At 45.3% G+C, this 14196-nt stretch overlaps 1 protein-coding gene across 1 annotated transcript; it reads left to right on the forward strand.

Moving 5' to 3' along the window:
• The first annotated feature begins 782 nt into the window (after nucleotides 1-782).
• Nucleotides 783-4469, forward strand: LOC124654311 (release factor glutamine methyltransferase-like). Its single transcript, XM_047193324.1, has 4 exons — nucleotides 783-1418; nucleotides 2045-2290; nucleotides 2640-2835; nucleotides 3975-4469. The coding sequence occupies exons 1-3, from the start codon at nucleotides 783-785 to the stop codon at nucleotides 2769-2771; spliced, it is 1014 nt and encodes a 337-aa protein (XP_047049280.1). The 3' UTR covers nucleotides 2772-2835; nucleotides 3975-4469.
• The last annotated feature ends 9727 nt before the right edge of the window (nucleotides 4470-14196 follow it).

The raw sequence follows: 14196 nt of genomic DNA on the forward strand, positions 1-14196 counted from the left end.
ACTGAGCTCGTCGAGAAGTAGGCCTGGAATTAAAACTCGAAACTCGCGAGTTAAATGAGTAACTCGCGACTCGGCTCGTCTCAACTCGAACTCGGTGTATAACGAGCCGAACAAAGTTTTAAATTTTATCTTTAAATAAGTTCAAGCTAAACGAGTCGAGTTCATCGAACTCGTGACTAGCTCATTTAGCTCGGTAAAATGAACAGTGGGCTGTATAATCTGGCGAAACGTATTAATCCAGTGCCCAAACCCACCATAATGGGCAAGTATATTTGTACTTTCTTTACATGGAATCTTATTCTCATAATATATTGACTGTTGTAATTTATATTGTTCTTATACCATAATCATATCATACTGATTACAGTTGTGCAACATAACGGCCCGTCAGCGCACCGTAGCTCAATAATGTTTCAAAATGAATAGCTCAATAATGTTTCAAAATAAATATAGCTTGATAAAACTCAAATCAATACACGTAAATTAGTATGGTATCAGATTAGCGATGTATGGCACCACCTCTCATAAGTGTTTGTCGAGGAGTCTGAGCTCAGCTTATACGCAGGGGCACTTTTGGGCCTTGAACATAGCAAACTTATATCGGGCCAAAACATAATGGCCCCATCTCGAAAAAAAAAACAATAATGGCCCGTCAGCGCACCGTAGCTCTGCACGTATCCGGCCCATGGCTTCGTCGTACCCATCGTCTTCCTCCCCGCAGCCGCAAGCTGCCCCGCCATTGTTCTCCTTCTCTGCTCTAGAAACATTATCAGATAAGCGCCATGCTCTCGCTCTCCGCCCGCCCCATCCTCCTCCCCAAACCCAGACTCCGCCGCCTCCTCCTCCTCCGCCCCCTCTCCTCCGCCACCGCCGCCGCGCTGACGCCGCCTACTCCTCGCACCCCAGCCATCGCAGACGCCACCCCGCTCTTCCTGCGCCCGCCGACCCACCCCGTCCCGCACGCCGCCCTCGAGGCCTTCCGCCGCCGAGCCGCCGCGCTCGTCCCGCCCTCCGCGCCGCACCTGCACCGCCACCTCCGCTGGTTCCTCGCCGACGCCTCCAATCCCGACCACCTCCTCCGCGCGCCGCTCGACGAGCTCGAGGCCCTGTGGCTCGCCCACGTGCGGGACAGGCGCCCCTTCCAGTACGTGGTCGGGAACGAGCACTGGGGAGGGCTTGTGGTCGCGGTCCGGGACGGCGTGCTCATCCCTCGCCCCGAGACGGAGGCCGTGCTGGACATGGTGCGGGCGGTCGACGGGTTCGATGATGGGTGGTGGGCCGACCTTGGCACTGGTAGTGGCGCCATCGCCGTCGCCGTCGCCAGGATGCTCGGGCCCGAAGGGAGGGTCTTCGCCACCGACGTCAGCGAGGTGGCTGTCGAGGTTGCCCGGCTCAACGTCCAGAGGTACGGGGTGCAGGTGAGAGGATTTCAGACTTCCACTTGTGTTTGGAACTGCCCAACTAGGAAATTTTAAGCTGTTTGTGACCACCTTGATAAAAAAAATAAGATGATGCTACTGATACTGAGCTAGCTAATGAATGGTCTCATGATTATCATCAGTCAGTGTGGAGAGGGAACTGAACCTGTTTTACAATGTAGTAGTACAAGAGAGTTCCATCAAAGTCAAATTGGCAGCTTAGGGCTGGTATGTTGATTAGTGGCGAGATTATCTCGGTCTTTTTACCCTGAAAAATGAAGCGGATTTTGATTGGTAGTGTAGGGCTACTTGTACTGAGCTAAGATTGGTGACGAGAGGCTGATTTCAGGCATGGATAGCAAGCGGGTTGAGTTACAAATTACAACTGAGGTTTATGGTTGTGTTTTTTTAATTAGAACACAAATTAGTAGTAGCTGCATAGTCTAGTACACCCTTCCATTGTTTACATGTACTACTTGCTGCCCGTAGTCCCACAATTATTTCCAAAAGAAAAATTATTGGGTGCTGCTATGGCCGTTTAGCTGTTTTCATAGTAAAATTTATTATACCTTGTGAAGTACATGGACTTTCATTTTTAATATTGGGCTTTGCTGCATCGGAAATAGGATAAAGTCGAGATAAGGCACGGCTCGTGGTTCAAACCTCTAGAAGAGGTCAAAGGAAAACTCATGGGTGTGATTAGTAACCCTCCATACATACCAACTGATGATCTACCTGGCCTGCAACCTGAAGTCGGTTGGCATGAACCAAAATTGGCGCTTGATGGAGGCAAGGATGGGCTTGACCATTTGCTTCATCTCTGTGAAGGGTTATCTTCGGCACTGAAACCTGGCGGTTTCTTTGTTTTTGAGGTAAAGTAACTTCAGATGACATATCAACCACTGTTCATTGCCACTGCAAATACTGTTTAGCTGTTGTCAGATGATCATTTAGTAATTGATGCATTTGCTTACATGGTCTGATGTTCATATGTAGTATATATCACATGACATGATGGAACACAAGTATTGATTTTATATGTGTACTATCCTAATATTGTTAGCCTACGGAACCTTGACTTGTATGCTCTACATGAGACTGATGCACATCATGTTTCCTCTTTTTTTCTTTTGTTACTTTTGCAAGTCCTCCCGGACTTATAATTGATATTTCCACTCCAAAAGATGTGACATACAAAATCTCTTTGTGTCTATCTGGCAGACAAATGGCAACAAGCAGTCGGAGTTTCTTGTCGATTTCATAAGTACAAAGTGGAGTTCTTCTTTTTGCAACGTGGAGGCAGTTTTAGACTTTGCAGACATCAAACGTTTTGTAAGAGGATATCGCAGATGAAAAGTAAAACGAGGATGCTGGTGCAATATTCCAGGAAACCACTTTTGTTCCCTCGTAATATTTGGTAAGAACACTCCAATTCTGACTTGTCTGCAATGCAGTAATAGCATGCACCACTTCGGTTATTTCAGTTACCACCAAGTGTGTCTGGCATCCTTGCAAATTGCGGATCTTTAGTTAGTTTTAAATATGTGCTGCTCCTATGGTAGTCTGAAGTTGCAGTATGCTAGAATGCTGAAACTGACTACTGACAGTTGCCGTCAAAGTCATGCCGTTTGCTATTTATGTACTAGAGAAAGCTTGCACATGTTGTAAGCTGTGACATATCATATAGCTTTAGGTTCTTTTTTTTTAGATGTTGTCTTCTTGATATCCTAATCGTTCAAGGTATGTAACAAGTGATACAAAACTACGACGTGTGAAGCTTCTCTTCTGACTTGTGATGCTGTAACTTGCTGCTTTAAATTATATCTCCCTTGTGTGAAAGATATAGATGATGTCTTGTAGTTTATGTCACAAAGTGAAGATTCTAGAGCCGTAGTTCAGTTCCAAGTTATGGTTGCAGAACTTGAGGATTAGGTCTCTAACTGATCATTATCTCTTGATGCTTAGTTTTAAGAAATAAGCTGAGCGTACTTTTGTGCACCCTTTGTAACTCTACTGTTTACATCTTCATGCTCTTAGTGGCCCAATGTCGAATTAGGGCATTCTAGCTCATAAGGTTCTGTTGATTTCTGGTCTCTGAACTTCCCAGTGCTGCTGATTCTAGTTCTTGACAAGCTCTATATTTCTGGTAACACCTCCAGTAGAGCTGCTTGCATTGCAAGTTATTTTCTCGCACAATCATGATAGCACCACAATAAAGTTCATGCGATGGAAGTGCAGCAGTGTTGTCAGTGATATTGTTAACATAGTTTATGCAAAGCTGCATCTAAGCTATCCAGTGTGAACTGGCCATGGTTTCAAGCAAATGTTTCTTTTTTGTATATTCTTCTCTCTCATAGTCTGTAGTCTTGCTTGTTGTTGTCAGTGATATTGTTAACAAAGTTTATGCAAAGCTGCATCTAAGCTATCAAGTCTGGCCATGGTTTCAAGCAATTTTTTTTTTGCATATTCCTCTCTCTCTCTCTCTCATAGTCTGTAGCCTTGCTTGTTGTTTCTGGTACATAACTCTGCTCTTTCTCTCCCTCTACTACTTTTCAGGCCCCCATTTGAAAAGAAAAGGCCCGTTCAATGCTCTGGGCTGGCTTCAGCGAGAAGCGAGCAACTCGATTTCATAATCCCCCTAGGGAGCTTATCGCTTGTGGTTTAAGCGTCTTAGTGTCAGTAATATATTGCAAGTCAATCATGGTCGTCCTTGTTCCTGTCAGATGGTATTTTCTTGCCCTACCATGGATGGTCCAAGGAAGCTCTAGCTGGACACGAAGTCTTGTAGTAGTTCACATACAAAAAGGTGTATCTGGCGAATTGTTCTTTTTTGCGTGTAGGGTTGTGATGATGTGATTTGGGGGGAGAAGCTTTTGTAGCCTCCAAATTATTCCACCGTCCACAAGCGGGTAGTGGGCTACATTATTTGTCTCTGGTGATCATTTTTGTTCATCCCTGTCCACTACAGATGTATTGTGTACGGAAAACATAACATGTGTATACATGTGACAATATAAATATACTGTTGCGTCCCTTCTTTGGGTATCCAAACTACTGAAATAAACATGAAAAGCTATAGAAGAAAGCAGGAGCCCACGCCAAGATTGATGATGAGTGCCTTTATCGTGAACTATTTTGTTAGGGGCGTAGCATAGTGTTGTACGTTCTTAGATACATTTGGTCGCCAACCGGCTTGTCTATCTGGCTGGTGACCAGTGTTCAGTTGCCACCGATGAGCGATCTATTTTTTTGGACACTTTGGCTGCGCTTGGCATTGTAGGATTTTCGTGGTCATGTTTGCTTTATTAGGTTTTGTTTGTTGTACTGTTTCTGTTTGGCTAGCCAAAAAGGGACTTCAACTTGTGACATGTACAACAATATGATTCTCTGACCAACTCGATTAAGGGAGAAAAAATTAGTCCATTTTAATGGTATCTATGACGTGAATTTGGTATGCTCCTGATTTATTCATAGCATCGTTTCCTCGGAGCTGTCGGATTCTCCAATAGAAGAAGAGAAAGCTAGATACCATTACGACGTGATAAGCAAGGATTGAAGCACAAGGGTGGCTGCTCTAAAGGAATGGCATAGCCTTGATGGAGATGCCGTCTCCTCCTCTTCTTCAACCTTTAAGCCAACTCCTTGACTGAATCTGGAGAGAGCCAGAGCAAAGCTGACAGCAAGTGAAGTAGTTCTGCCACTTTTCAACTATCTCTCCATCGTTGTCGATCCAGCTGAGCTGTTTCAACCAATCTCCTACGGGGACATGTTGTCTGGTTTGATTTGCCAACTGCTTGCTTCAATCATTATTTTTTATTTAATCTTTTCTTGCGGTCGTAAACGCGTGATTTAGAAAGATACAATTATCATACTTGCAGAAGATTGGGCAGATGGAGAACACAAGGTATATTAAACAAAATTAGAGACCATTACAATTTTATCAGTGATGGCGAACGCCATGATTAAGTAGCAGTAAGCACAAGTCAAGTCAAGAAAAGTATATTGGCAACTCAGTTATAACAAACTACTGTCAAATTGGGGCCAAGTGTAGCTTGACTTTCATATTTATGAGAAGATGGCAATAGAAATTGCACTGCACCAAGTCAGATCAAGACATAAACTTTAAATTATGGTGGCTTGCAGTTTGAGTTCAGGATATAAAAAGTAGCTTTAAAATCCGAATGCAGATTCTGAATGCCAGGTCAATGCCCAAACAGTATTTATGATCGATCTTCTGTTGAGCTAATGCCAGGTCAAGGAAACTCCTATCCTTGGTCATCTAGCTCTGATTTCATGACGCAATGCGTAATGCATCATCTTTTACTGATCTAAAAAAAACTGTCAAATAATGTGAAGCAACTGGAGATCAGGTATGCAAAAGAAAAAGAAAGAGGGAATAAAGGAGGATGTAAAGAGAAATGGCAAGGTTTGCTTTGATTGGGCCAAAACAGATCCCACAACAAGTGTCACACACACACTCCTTGACTTGGTAGCATCTCATCTCATCACCACAGGTCAACTAGCAGGGTTGCTTGTCTTCCATCTCTACCATGCAGACCTATGATTTGGTAGCACCTCCCCCAATGATCAGGCATGTGGATAGCATGTGACTAATCTCATCCTGCAGGGAGCCTCAAAAAAAAATCACATGCTGCACAAAGGTCCCCTAAAGAAGTGGACAATTACGCGACCTAAATTACCCCGGATAATCTTGGAATTTTCTCATTGTTTGTTCATTGGTAAGACATGCCACATATATGTATCACTTGATAAATGGAGACAGTAGTATTGTCTTTCTTTCTTGTGATTATTCTTATTGTTATTAGCTATGGTTGTTCATCTCCCTCAGTGAGTGGAAGTGGTTCACAATGACAATACCATATTACTTTCTCTGGTCAAGCACTTTCCAACAGTCTGGCACCAAACTGTAACAACCAAGGGCAAGAGCTAAACCTTCAGATAAAAAAGAGGACGGTGGTGATCTCTTTTCGGTTATGCCATGTGTTTTCTCCTTTTTATCAACACTTGCAGCTTGTGGTACGCCGACACAAATAGATTCAGCAAAAAAAAAACAGATTCTTGGAAGGCAGACAAGATGCATGTATGTATGGACCCATGGGCAAAGAAAGAAAGAGAGATCAAAAGGAGATAAAAAAGGAAAGAACCAATGGAGGGTAATACTCTCTCAGGACTTCGCATTCTCGGATGCACGTAACAGTAGTTAGAGCATCTCCACCACGCTCCCAAATAAGCACCGGCAGGCAGGTGAGCCGATAGTGCCCCTACACCCCCTATTCGATGAAGGGCTACCCACACCGGCGTTTCCAATAAGACTCCCTCCCCCCCCCCCCCCCCCAAAAAAAAAAAATTAGACAAGACAATTTAAAGAACCTTACACATTTCATTCAAATTTAGGTTTATTTACAATTTTTTTAATTAAATTGACTAAAGTAAACTAAACCCTAGATATACGGGCGACGCTAGTCTTGGATGGGGTTGAAGACAGAATCGAGTTGTAGTATTGAGTCGTAGAATCGAAAATGTTACCATATTTCATCAGTGAATATCTTTTTGTTAATGATTAAAGTATGTACACTAGTATAATAGAGATAACAAATAAGAATCCATAAATTTTCTAGCAATAATTTTGTAGTGAAGCAAGTGAAAATGGCTTGGGATGTCTAAGTAGTATCATTCTATGGTTAAGCCGATGGTAAAGGTAATGAGTTAGTAGAATCAAGAAAATCCAAAAAAAAAAGGATCAGGATTCTACATTATTGTATATGAGACTATGATTTGGATCGAACTCAACACGGATTCTACTCGATAGGGATTCATAGAGGGATTTGGATCGACATGGTGTCATAAGATCGTCAAATTGTAGGACTCGAGGAGTAGGATCGGGATTCAGACTACCTTGTTTATGAAGCCCTCCCGCGGTGTCCCGTCACTCTCACATCGCCTACCTCTTCACCATGTTGTGTATCTATGCCTCAAAAACACCCCCGACGACAAATGGCGGACAACTTCGAGGCTGACGATAGCAGGAGCAGCCACCACACCGGAGGAGCGACTGCCAATGGCTTTGGCCCACATAATCTCACCCCTGACAATGTGTGGAATATCTAACACGTCGAGTACACATCACTAGTGGACATGTGTCTCCCAAGCGCATGCAAAATGAGCATCGACGACATAGAGATACCACCGACGCCAACCTAGGGAGCCGCCATTACGTTTTGGATGTGCAGTGCCACTGCTGGGAGGTGTTGTCGCCAGAGCTGCACCTCGGCCTGGTCTAGGACCCTAACAACGAGGCACATTGGATCGAGGTGTTCCATCGCCGGTGCGCAATGGAACTTGCCCGCTATGACGAAACTGCACTACCAAGGAACAACAATCAAGGTAGTTAATGTCGAGATTCCAAGTCGGATAGGTTTTCCTCCACCGGAATTGAGTCTAGTAGTGAGTAGCAAAATCTGAGATCTGACCATACTTACTCATCAAAGATCTTTTTGTTCACGCTTAAAGTATGTCTCAAAATATAACAAAGATATATAAAAAAATAAGAATCCATAAATTTTCTAGTAATAATTTAATTTGTAGGGACGGATAATTTGGACTTTAGAAGGCAAACAAAACAAGAGTAGTGAAGCAAGTGAAAGGGCCTGGAATGTTTAAGTAGTATCCTTCTATGGCTAAGACGATGGTAAAGGTAATGAGTTAGTAGAATCGGGAAAATCCATAAAATGGATTAGGATTCTACATTATTGTATATGAGACTATGATTTGGATCAGGGCTGAACATGGACTCTACCCGATAGGGATTTATGGTGGAATTTGGATCGACATGGTATTGTAAGATTGTCAAATTGTAGGACTCGAGGAATAGGACTAGGATTCTGACTACCTTGGCAATAATCAGTCTGGACGCAACACATGGTGCAGCATTTTTGGGTGCACTCTTGTCGCTTTCATCCCCACTCTGAAGCGGAGGAATGCCTCTTCCCCATCCACAACCACTACCGACACCAGGGAGATGGGCGCCACGAAATACCTCTTAGTCTCCGTCCTCACCCTCGCCATTCTCTCGCTCGTTAGCGTAGGAACTCCTCCGCCTTCCCCAAGTTGGAGGTGCAGGAAGAGTCGCACACCTCGTCAAGGAAGAGACAGCGTACATTTTCTTCTCCGAGCCAACGGTGAAGACGGAGGCGACGATGCCTCGGGGAAGGCTCAACCTCCGCCGCCCGAAAACCCCCCTGCATCCACCATCGAAGAGGATCAAGTAGGGGATGATGTGGATGGATGATGCCCGGAAACAGGTGTTGATGGGCACCCCCGATAACCAGGAGGAGATTCAAGGATCGCATCTGCCTTGGAAGCGCCACAGAGTAACCCGGGGGATATGTCGGTGCCATTTTCATACGTCGTGGTGTGGTCGGGTCGCAAGTTGGCAACTACGCCGACCTCGCCGCCGACGACACAAGCACCAACGTCGAGAAGGTGAAGTCACCAGCAACGACTCTAGTAGACTAAGCTGAGGAGGATGACCACATCGTCTTCTACCGCTACTGCCTCTAGGGTTTAGTGTAGGTTTAAATTTAGTTAAAAAATCAATTTTATAAAATATCTTTAAAATTTGAGTAAAATTTAAGTTCATCTTTTGAATTTAACTTCTATTTTTTTAATAAAAACTATTAAGACGACGGTAGGAAAAGACGCCACTATAGGCCACTACTAGCGTCGGGCGCTCCCAGTACGACCTACTAGAGGCGGCGACTAGAGTTGGTTGGGTGACATGTGTGACTCACCGAATGAATGAATCCAAAATTTCTTGGAATGTCTTAACAAACATCGAATCTGTCCGGTGTATAACTCCACTCCTAAATGTCGTTGGATGTAGAATTTTATCTTGTGAATGCCAAACTCTAGCCCCTTTTTCGAAAATGAAATATTTTAGCCTCGTGCAATGAACACGAGATCTTTTATATTTACTTTACATGGAGAAACAAGACATGATAAAATGGATATACGTGGTAGCATCACATGCATACATATATATGGACGTGGATAGACTAGTTGGTGAAAGAAACTTCATGAAGTTCTCACAACCCGTGAAAGCTGATAGGCGTAGTTTTCATAATCTAAAACTTACCTTTTTTCTAAAAACCCGATTCCGAAAACCTTTGCATGCCTAGGATCCTTTGGTCCATGGTATACATCACACACCCACATAGTTGAGCTTGCTGAGTACCCGTACACAAACTATCTTGTTACCCTTTCTAGACTAGGGACACCCGTCCAAACCCAATAGGACGACATGGAGGACCACTGCTAGAGCGGAAGTCAGGCACCATGAGCGAAGTAGTCACAACTGCAGTTATATTTATCAGAAAGAAGGATGTAGAATAGGACGGGACCAATCCCCAAACCCAAGAACATATTCATAGAGTATTGCTTAGCAGCAATCATCAGCTAAATTATACTAGAAATAGGTCTCGTCGTGGAATAGTCGACGAGTTGTTTCTTCTGGATCTTAGTTTGAACAGGAACTTACCTGAAAAGTTCACCGTGCCATGGAGGTTCCACAAATCTATTGTAGATGATCTTTTTAGATGAATACTAAAGTGAGAAACCTTTAGACCTGCGATGTTTCTATTGTCACGCTGTTCGGTGCAATATTCGTGAAACAGTGTTCCGTTAGTGTTATGCCAACAACTTGTACACTATAACATGTAGTGGTGTACATGATCACTACATTGACCTCGGCCAGGACGACACAAACACTAGCGTCAGCAATGGAGGAAGAGGCGAAGGCACCAACAATGACCCTAGCAACACCGACAACAATGATGAAGGCACAAGGACTGGGACGAGGAGGAGGACTACAACATCTTCTACCGCTACCGCTGTAGCTAGGGTTTAGTTTAGGTTTAAATTTAGTTAAATTTCATTCAACTTTATAAATTATCTTTAAAATTTGAATGAAATATAAGTTAATCTTTTGAATTTAACTTCTAAAAAATTCAACAAAAAACTATTGAGATGTGGCGGCCGAGGAATGACGCCTCATGCAAACTACTACCGCCGGCGGTGCTCCCAATACGAGCTACCTGGATGGACAATTGAAGGTGGTTGGTGGCATGTAAGGGCATCTCCAGCGGTGCGACACATTTTAGACGCCAAAATGGACATGTCGCGTCTGTTTGCATCGGTCCAAATGGTCTGAATCGACCGCGCGTCCGTTTTCGTCGGTGTGGCTCCAGCGGCACGACGCACACTTTCTTCCCCTTTCATAAAAGCCATAATTTACATTAATAAAAAATCAAAAGACTAAAAAAAAAGGCCAGAAAGGCCTGCTAAAACCTAGCTATTGGCTACTGCTCGTCGTCAGTAATGAGGTCGATGAACTCCGGCGTCGGCCATGGAAGCTGGTACGTCGGCGGTGGAGGAGGAAGGGAAGGTTGCGGCAACTGTGGCCAGGCCGTCGGGGGCGCAGGAGGCTGTGGTGAAGGTGGCCACGGATCCCAGGCCATTGAAGGAGCAACAACAAGCGCGCGGTCGTTGGAACGCGTCGGCGTGGCCGGAGGAGTCGCCGGCCTCCCCTGCGTGAGCGCCGACTCGCGAAGCTGGATGGCGAGCCCGTCCCACATAGCGAGCTCGTTGAGCTCGTCGAGCTCGCTATTGGCCAGTGCCATGGCAATGGCTTCCTCCTCGCTAATGTCCGATGGCTGGGACTCCGGATCCCACCGCCGGCCTGCCGTCATCGTGGTTGTTGTCTGCGGCCTCGGCCTCGACGGTGTATTCATCCTCCTCCTCCTTCTCGTCCTCGTCGTCGTTCTCCTCTTCTTCCGCGGCGATCTCGCGGTCGAAGTACTTGAGGTCGCCGGGGTATCCATCTCGGTGGCGCACGTCGAACTCCCACGTCCTGAACGAGATCTAGTTGTAGGAGTTCAACGCGTACGCCAGATCTTCTCGAAGATCGGCCGGCAAGATCGCTCGGCGGCGGCACACCTCATCACGGCGCTCCCGGCCATCGCGTGGCACGGGGGGGGGGGGGGTGGCGAGTTGAGGTATCAACCACCTCCAGGCAGGTTTGCATCCGACCATTGCACCGGCCGGTTTTCCTTCGAGAGGCGGCGTATGAACTCGATGCGGACGTACCGCCCGACCCGCTAGCCTCGTGGTCGTTCTTGGTCTGGCAGAATGACCAACATTTCTTCCCCATGACGTCGATCGGGTGGATAGGGTGGACTCTTGCAATGGTGTGGTCGGGAAAATGGGCGCCGACAGTGATGTCTACTAACGCTTCTTTTCCTGTAGACAGTGTTGGGCCTCCAAGAGCAGAGGTTTGTAGAACAGCAGCAAGTTTCTCTTAAGTGAATCACCCAAGGTTTATCGAACTCAGGGAGGTAGAGGTCAAAGATAGTCCTCTCAAGCAACCCTTCAATTAAGATACAAGAAGTCTCTTGTGTCCCCAACACACCTAATACACTTGTCAGATGTATAGGCGCACTAGTTCGGCGAAGAGATAGTAAAACACAGGTGGTATAGATGAATGTGAGTGGTAATGACAATCTGAAATAAATATGGCAGCGAGTAAACATGCAGTAGAACAGTAAGTAAGCGGTGTTTGCAGTATTGGAAACAAGGCCTAGGGATCATACTTTCACTAGTAGACACTCTCAACATTGATCGCATAATAAATAAATAACTTCTCCTCACTTGTGCTACATACACTCTTTTGTTGGATGACAAACACCATTCGTTGTGTAGGGCTACAAGAGCTCCCTCAAGCCGGAGTTAACAAGCGCCACAACATTCGGCATTCATATTTAAGTAACCTTAGAGCATAATAGATCTTTGCAAAATAAACCGAGAACTAACATAGCATACACACTCGTCCACATTACACTATGAAAGGAGGAATAGATCACATCAATACTATCATAATGATAATTAACTCCATAACCTACAAGAGATCATGATCATAGCCTACGACAAGAACCACATGATGCACACACTGGCACCTTTACACCATGCAGGAGGAATAGACTATTTTAATAACATCACATGAGTAGCACATAGACTAGTAGCGATACAAAGCTCATCATATGGATCTCAATTATGCAAAGCAATTCATGAGATCATTGTATTGGAGTACAGAGAGAGAGATTAACCACATAGCTACCGATACAGCCCTTAGCCTCGGGGGAGAACTACTCCCTCCTCATCATGGGAGACAGCGATGGCGATGAAGATGGCGGTGGTGTCGATGGAGATGGCTCCGGGGGCAATTCCCCGTCCCGGCAGGGTGCCGGAACAGAGACTTCTGCCCCCCGAATTGGAGTTTCGCGATGGCGGCGGCGCCCTGGAGTCTTTCTGGTGTTTCGTCAATCGGTATCGAAGATTTAGGTCACGAGGGGTTAAATAGGCGAAGAGGCGGAGTCGGAAGGGCGCCAGGGCTCCCTCCCCATAGGTCGGCGCGGCCAGGGTGGAGCCCGCGCGGCCCTATGGTGTGGGGGCCCCGAGGCCTCCCCTCGACTCCCCTTCGGTGTCCTGGTCCGTCTCGGTGAATTATGATGTTTGGTCTTCGTTTCGTCGAATTCGAGAATATTGCCCGAACAGCCTTTACGGAACCAAAAACAACGAGAAAACGAGAGCGGCACTGTGGCATCTTGTTAATAGGTTAGTTCCGGAAAACGCATAAAAACATTATAAAGTGTGAGCAAAACATGTAGGTATTGTCATAAAACAAGCATGGAACATCAGAAATTATAGATACGTTGGAGACGTATCAGACAGGAAACCTTTAAGAGACGTGGACGCCATCTCGTATTCAATGTCCTGCCACTGCGACGGCGCCCACCACCGCACGCTCACGGAAGCCGAGGCGTGCCATTAGCGTGGCCTTGAAAAGCTGCAGCACGCCGCCCGTAAGTTATGCCGCGGAAGACGAAGCATCTGTGCCGCTGCCAGGTGGACCCGTGCGAGGACCAGGCGGACGACCGTTGCGTCCGCAGCCGCATTTTTGGGCCGCGTTTACGTCATTGCGGACTGCCCGGTCACTATGCGTTGTCCCGCATAAGCAGATTCCAGACGAATTTTCGGTCCGCGCGGTCGCAAACGGATGTTGGGTCGCTCTGTTGGAGATGTCCTAAGATGCGTCCAATAAATGGATCCACAATTTCTTAAAATGTGTCAACCAACATCGTATCGATCCGGTGTATAACTCTACTCTTAATTCTCGGATAACATGGGATGTACGTACTACCTCAGTTCCGAAATATAAAACTTTTTACGGAGCTACCTTAAATTTCTAAAGATCTTATATTATGGAACGGCGGTAATTGTAAACTCCAAACTCTTTAACCCCATTTTCAAAAATAATTTTGTTTTAGCCCACAAGGAAATAACATGAGCTATTTTTTTTTACTTTACATGAAGAAACAAGGCATGATAAAATGTATACACGTCGTAGCATCACATGCATACATATCTGGGTGTGGATAAATTGGTTAGACTACTCACAATGGTGGTATCATAGTTAGTATCATGCACTGCATGCATACAAAAAGCTGACGTGTCACATCAATTAATGATGAAAGAGGTAGAACTAGAAAAATTAACTCCAAATAAATTTTGTACACAAATTTGTATTGAGATTCTACAAATCAATAAATATAACTAGCATATGATACTAGTACATGCAAATCCCCTCCCTGGCAATCGATCGCTGGAGCGATCACTTTCCTTGGCGCGGCAGCGCTCGCGCCAT

This window comes from Lolium rigidum, chromosome 5 (assembly GCF_022539505.1).
Source record: "Lolium rigidum isolate FL_2022 chromosome 5, APGP_CSIRO_Lrig_0.1, whole genome shotgun sequence".
Taxonomy (NCBI): domain Eukaryota; kingdom Viridiplantae; phylum Streptophyta; class Magnoliopsida; order Poales; family Poaceae; genus Lolium; species Lolium rigidum.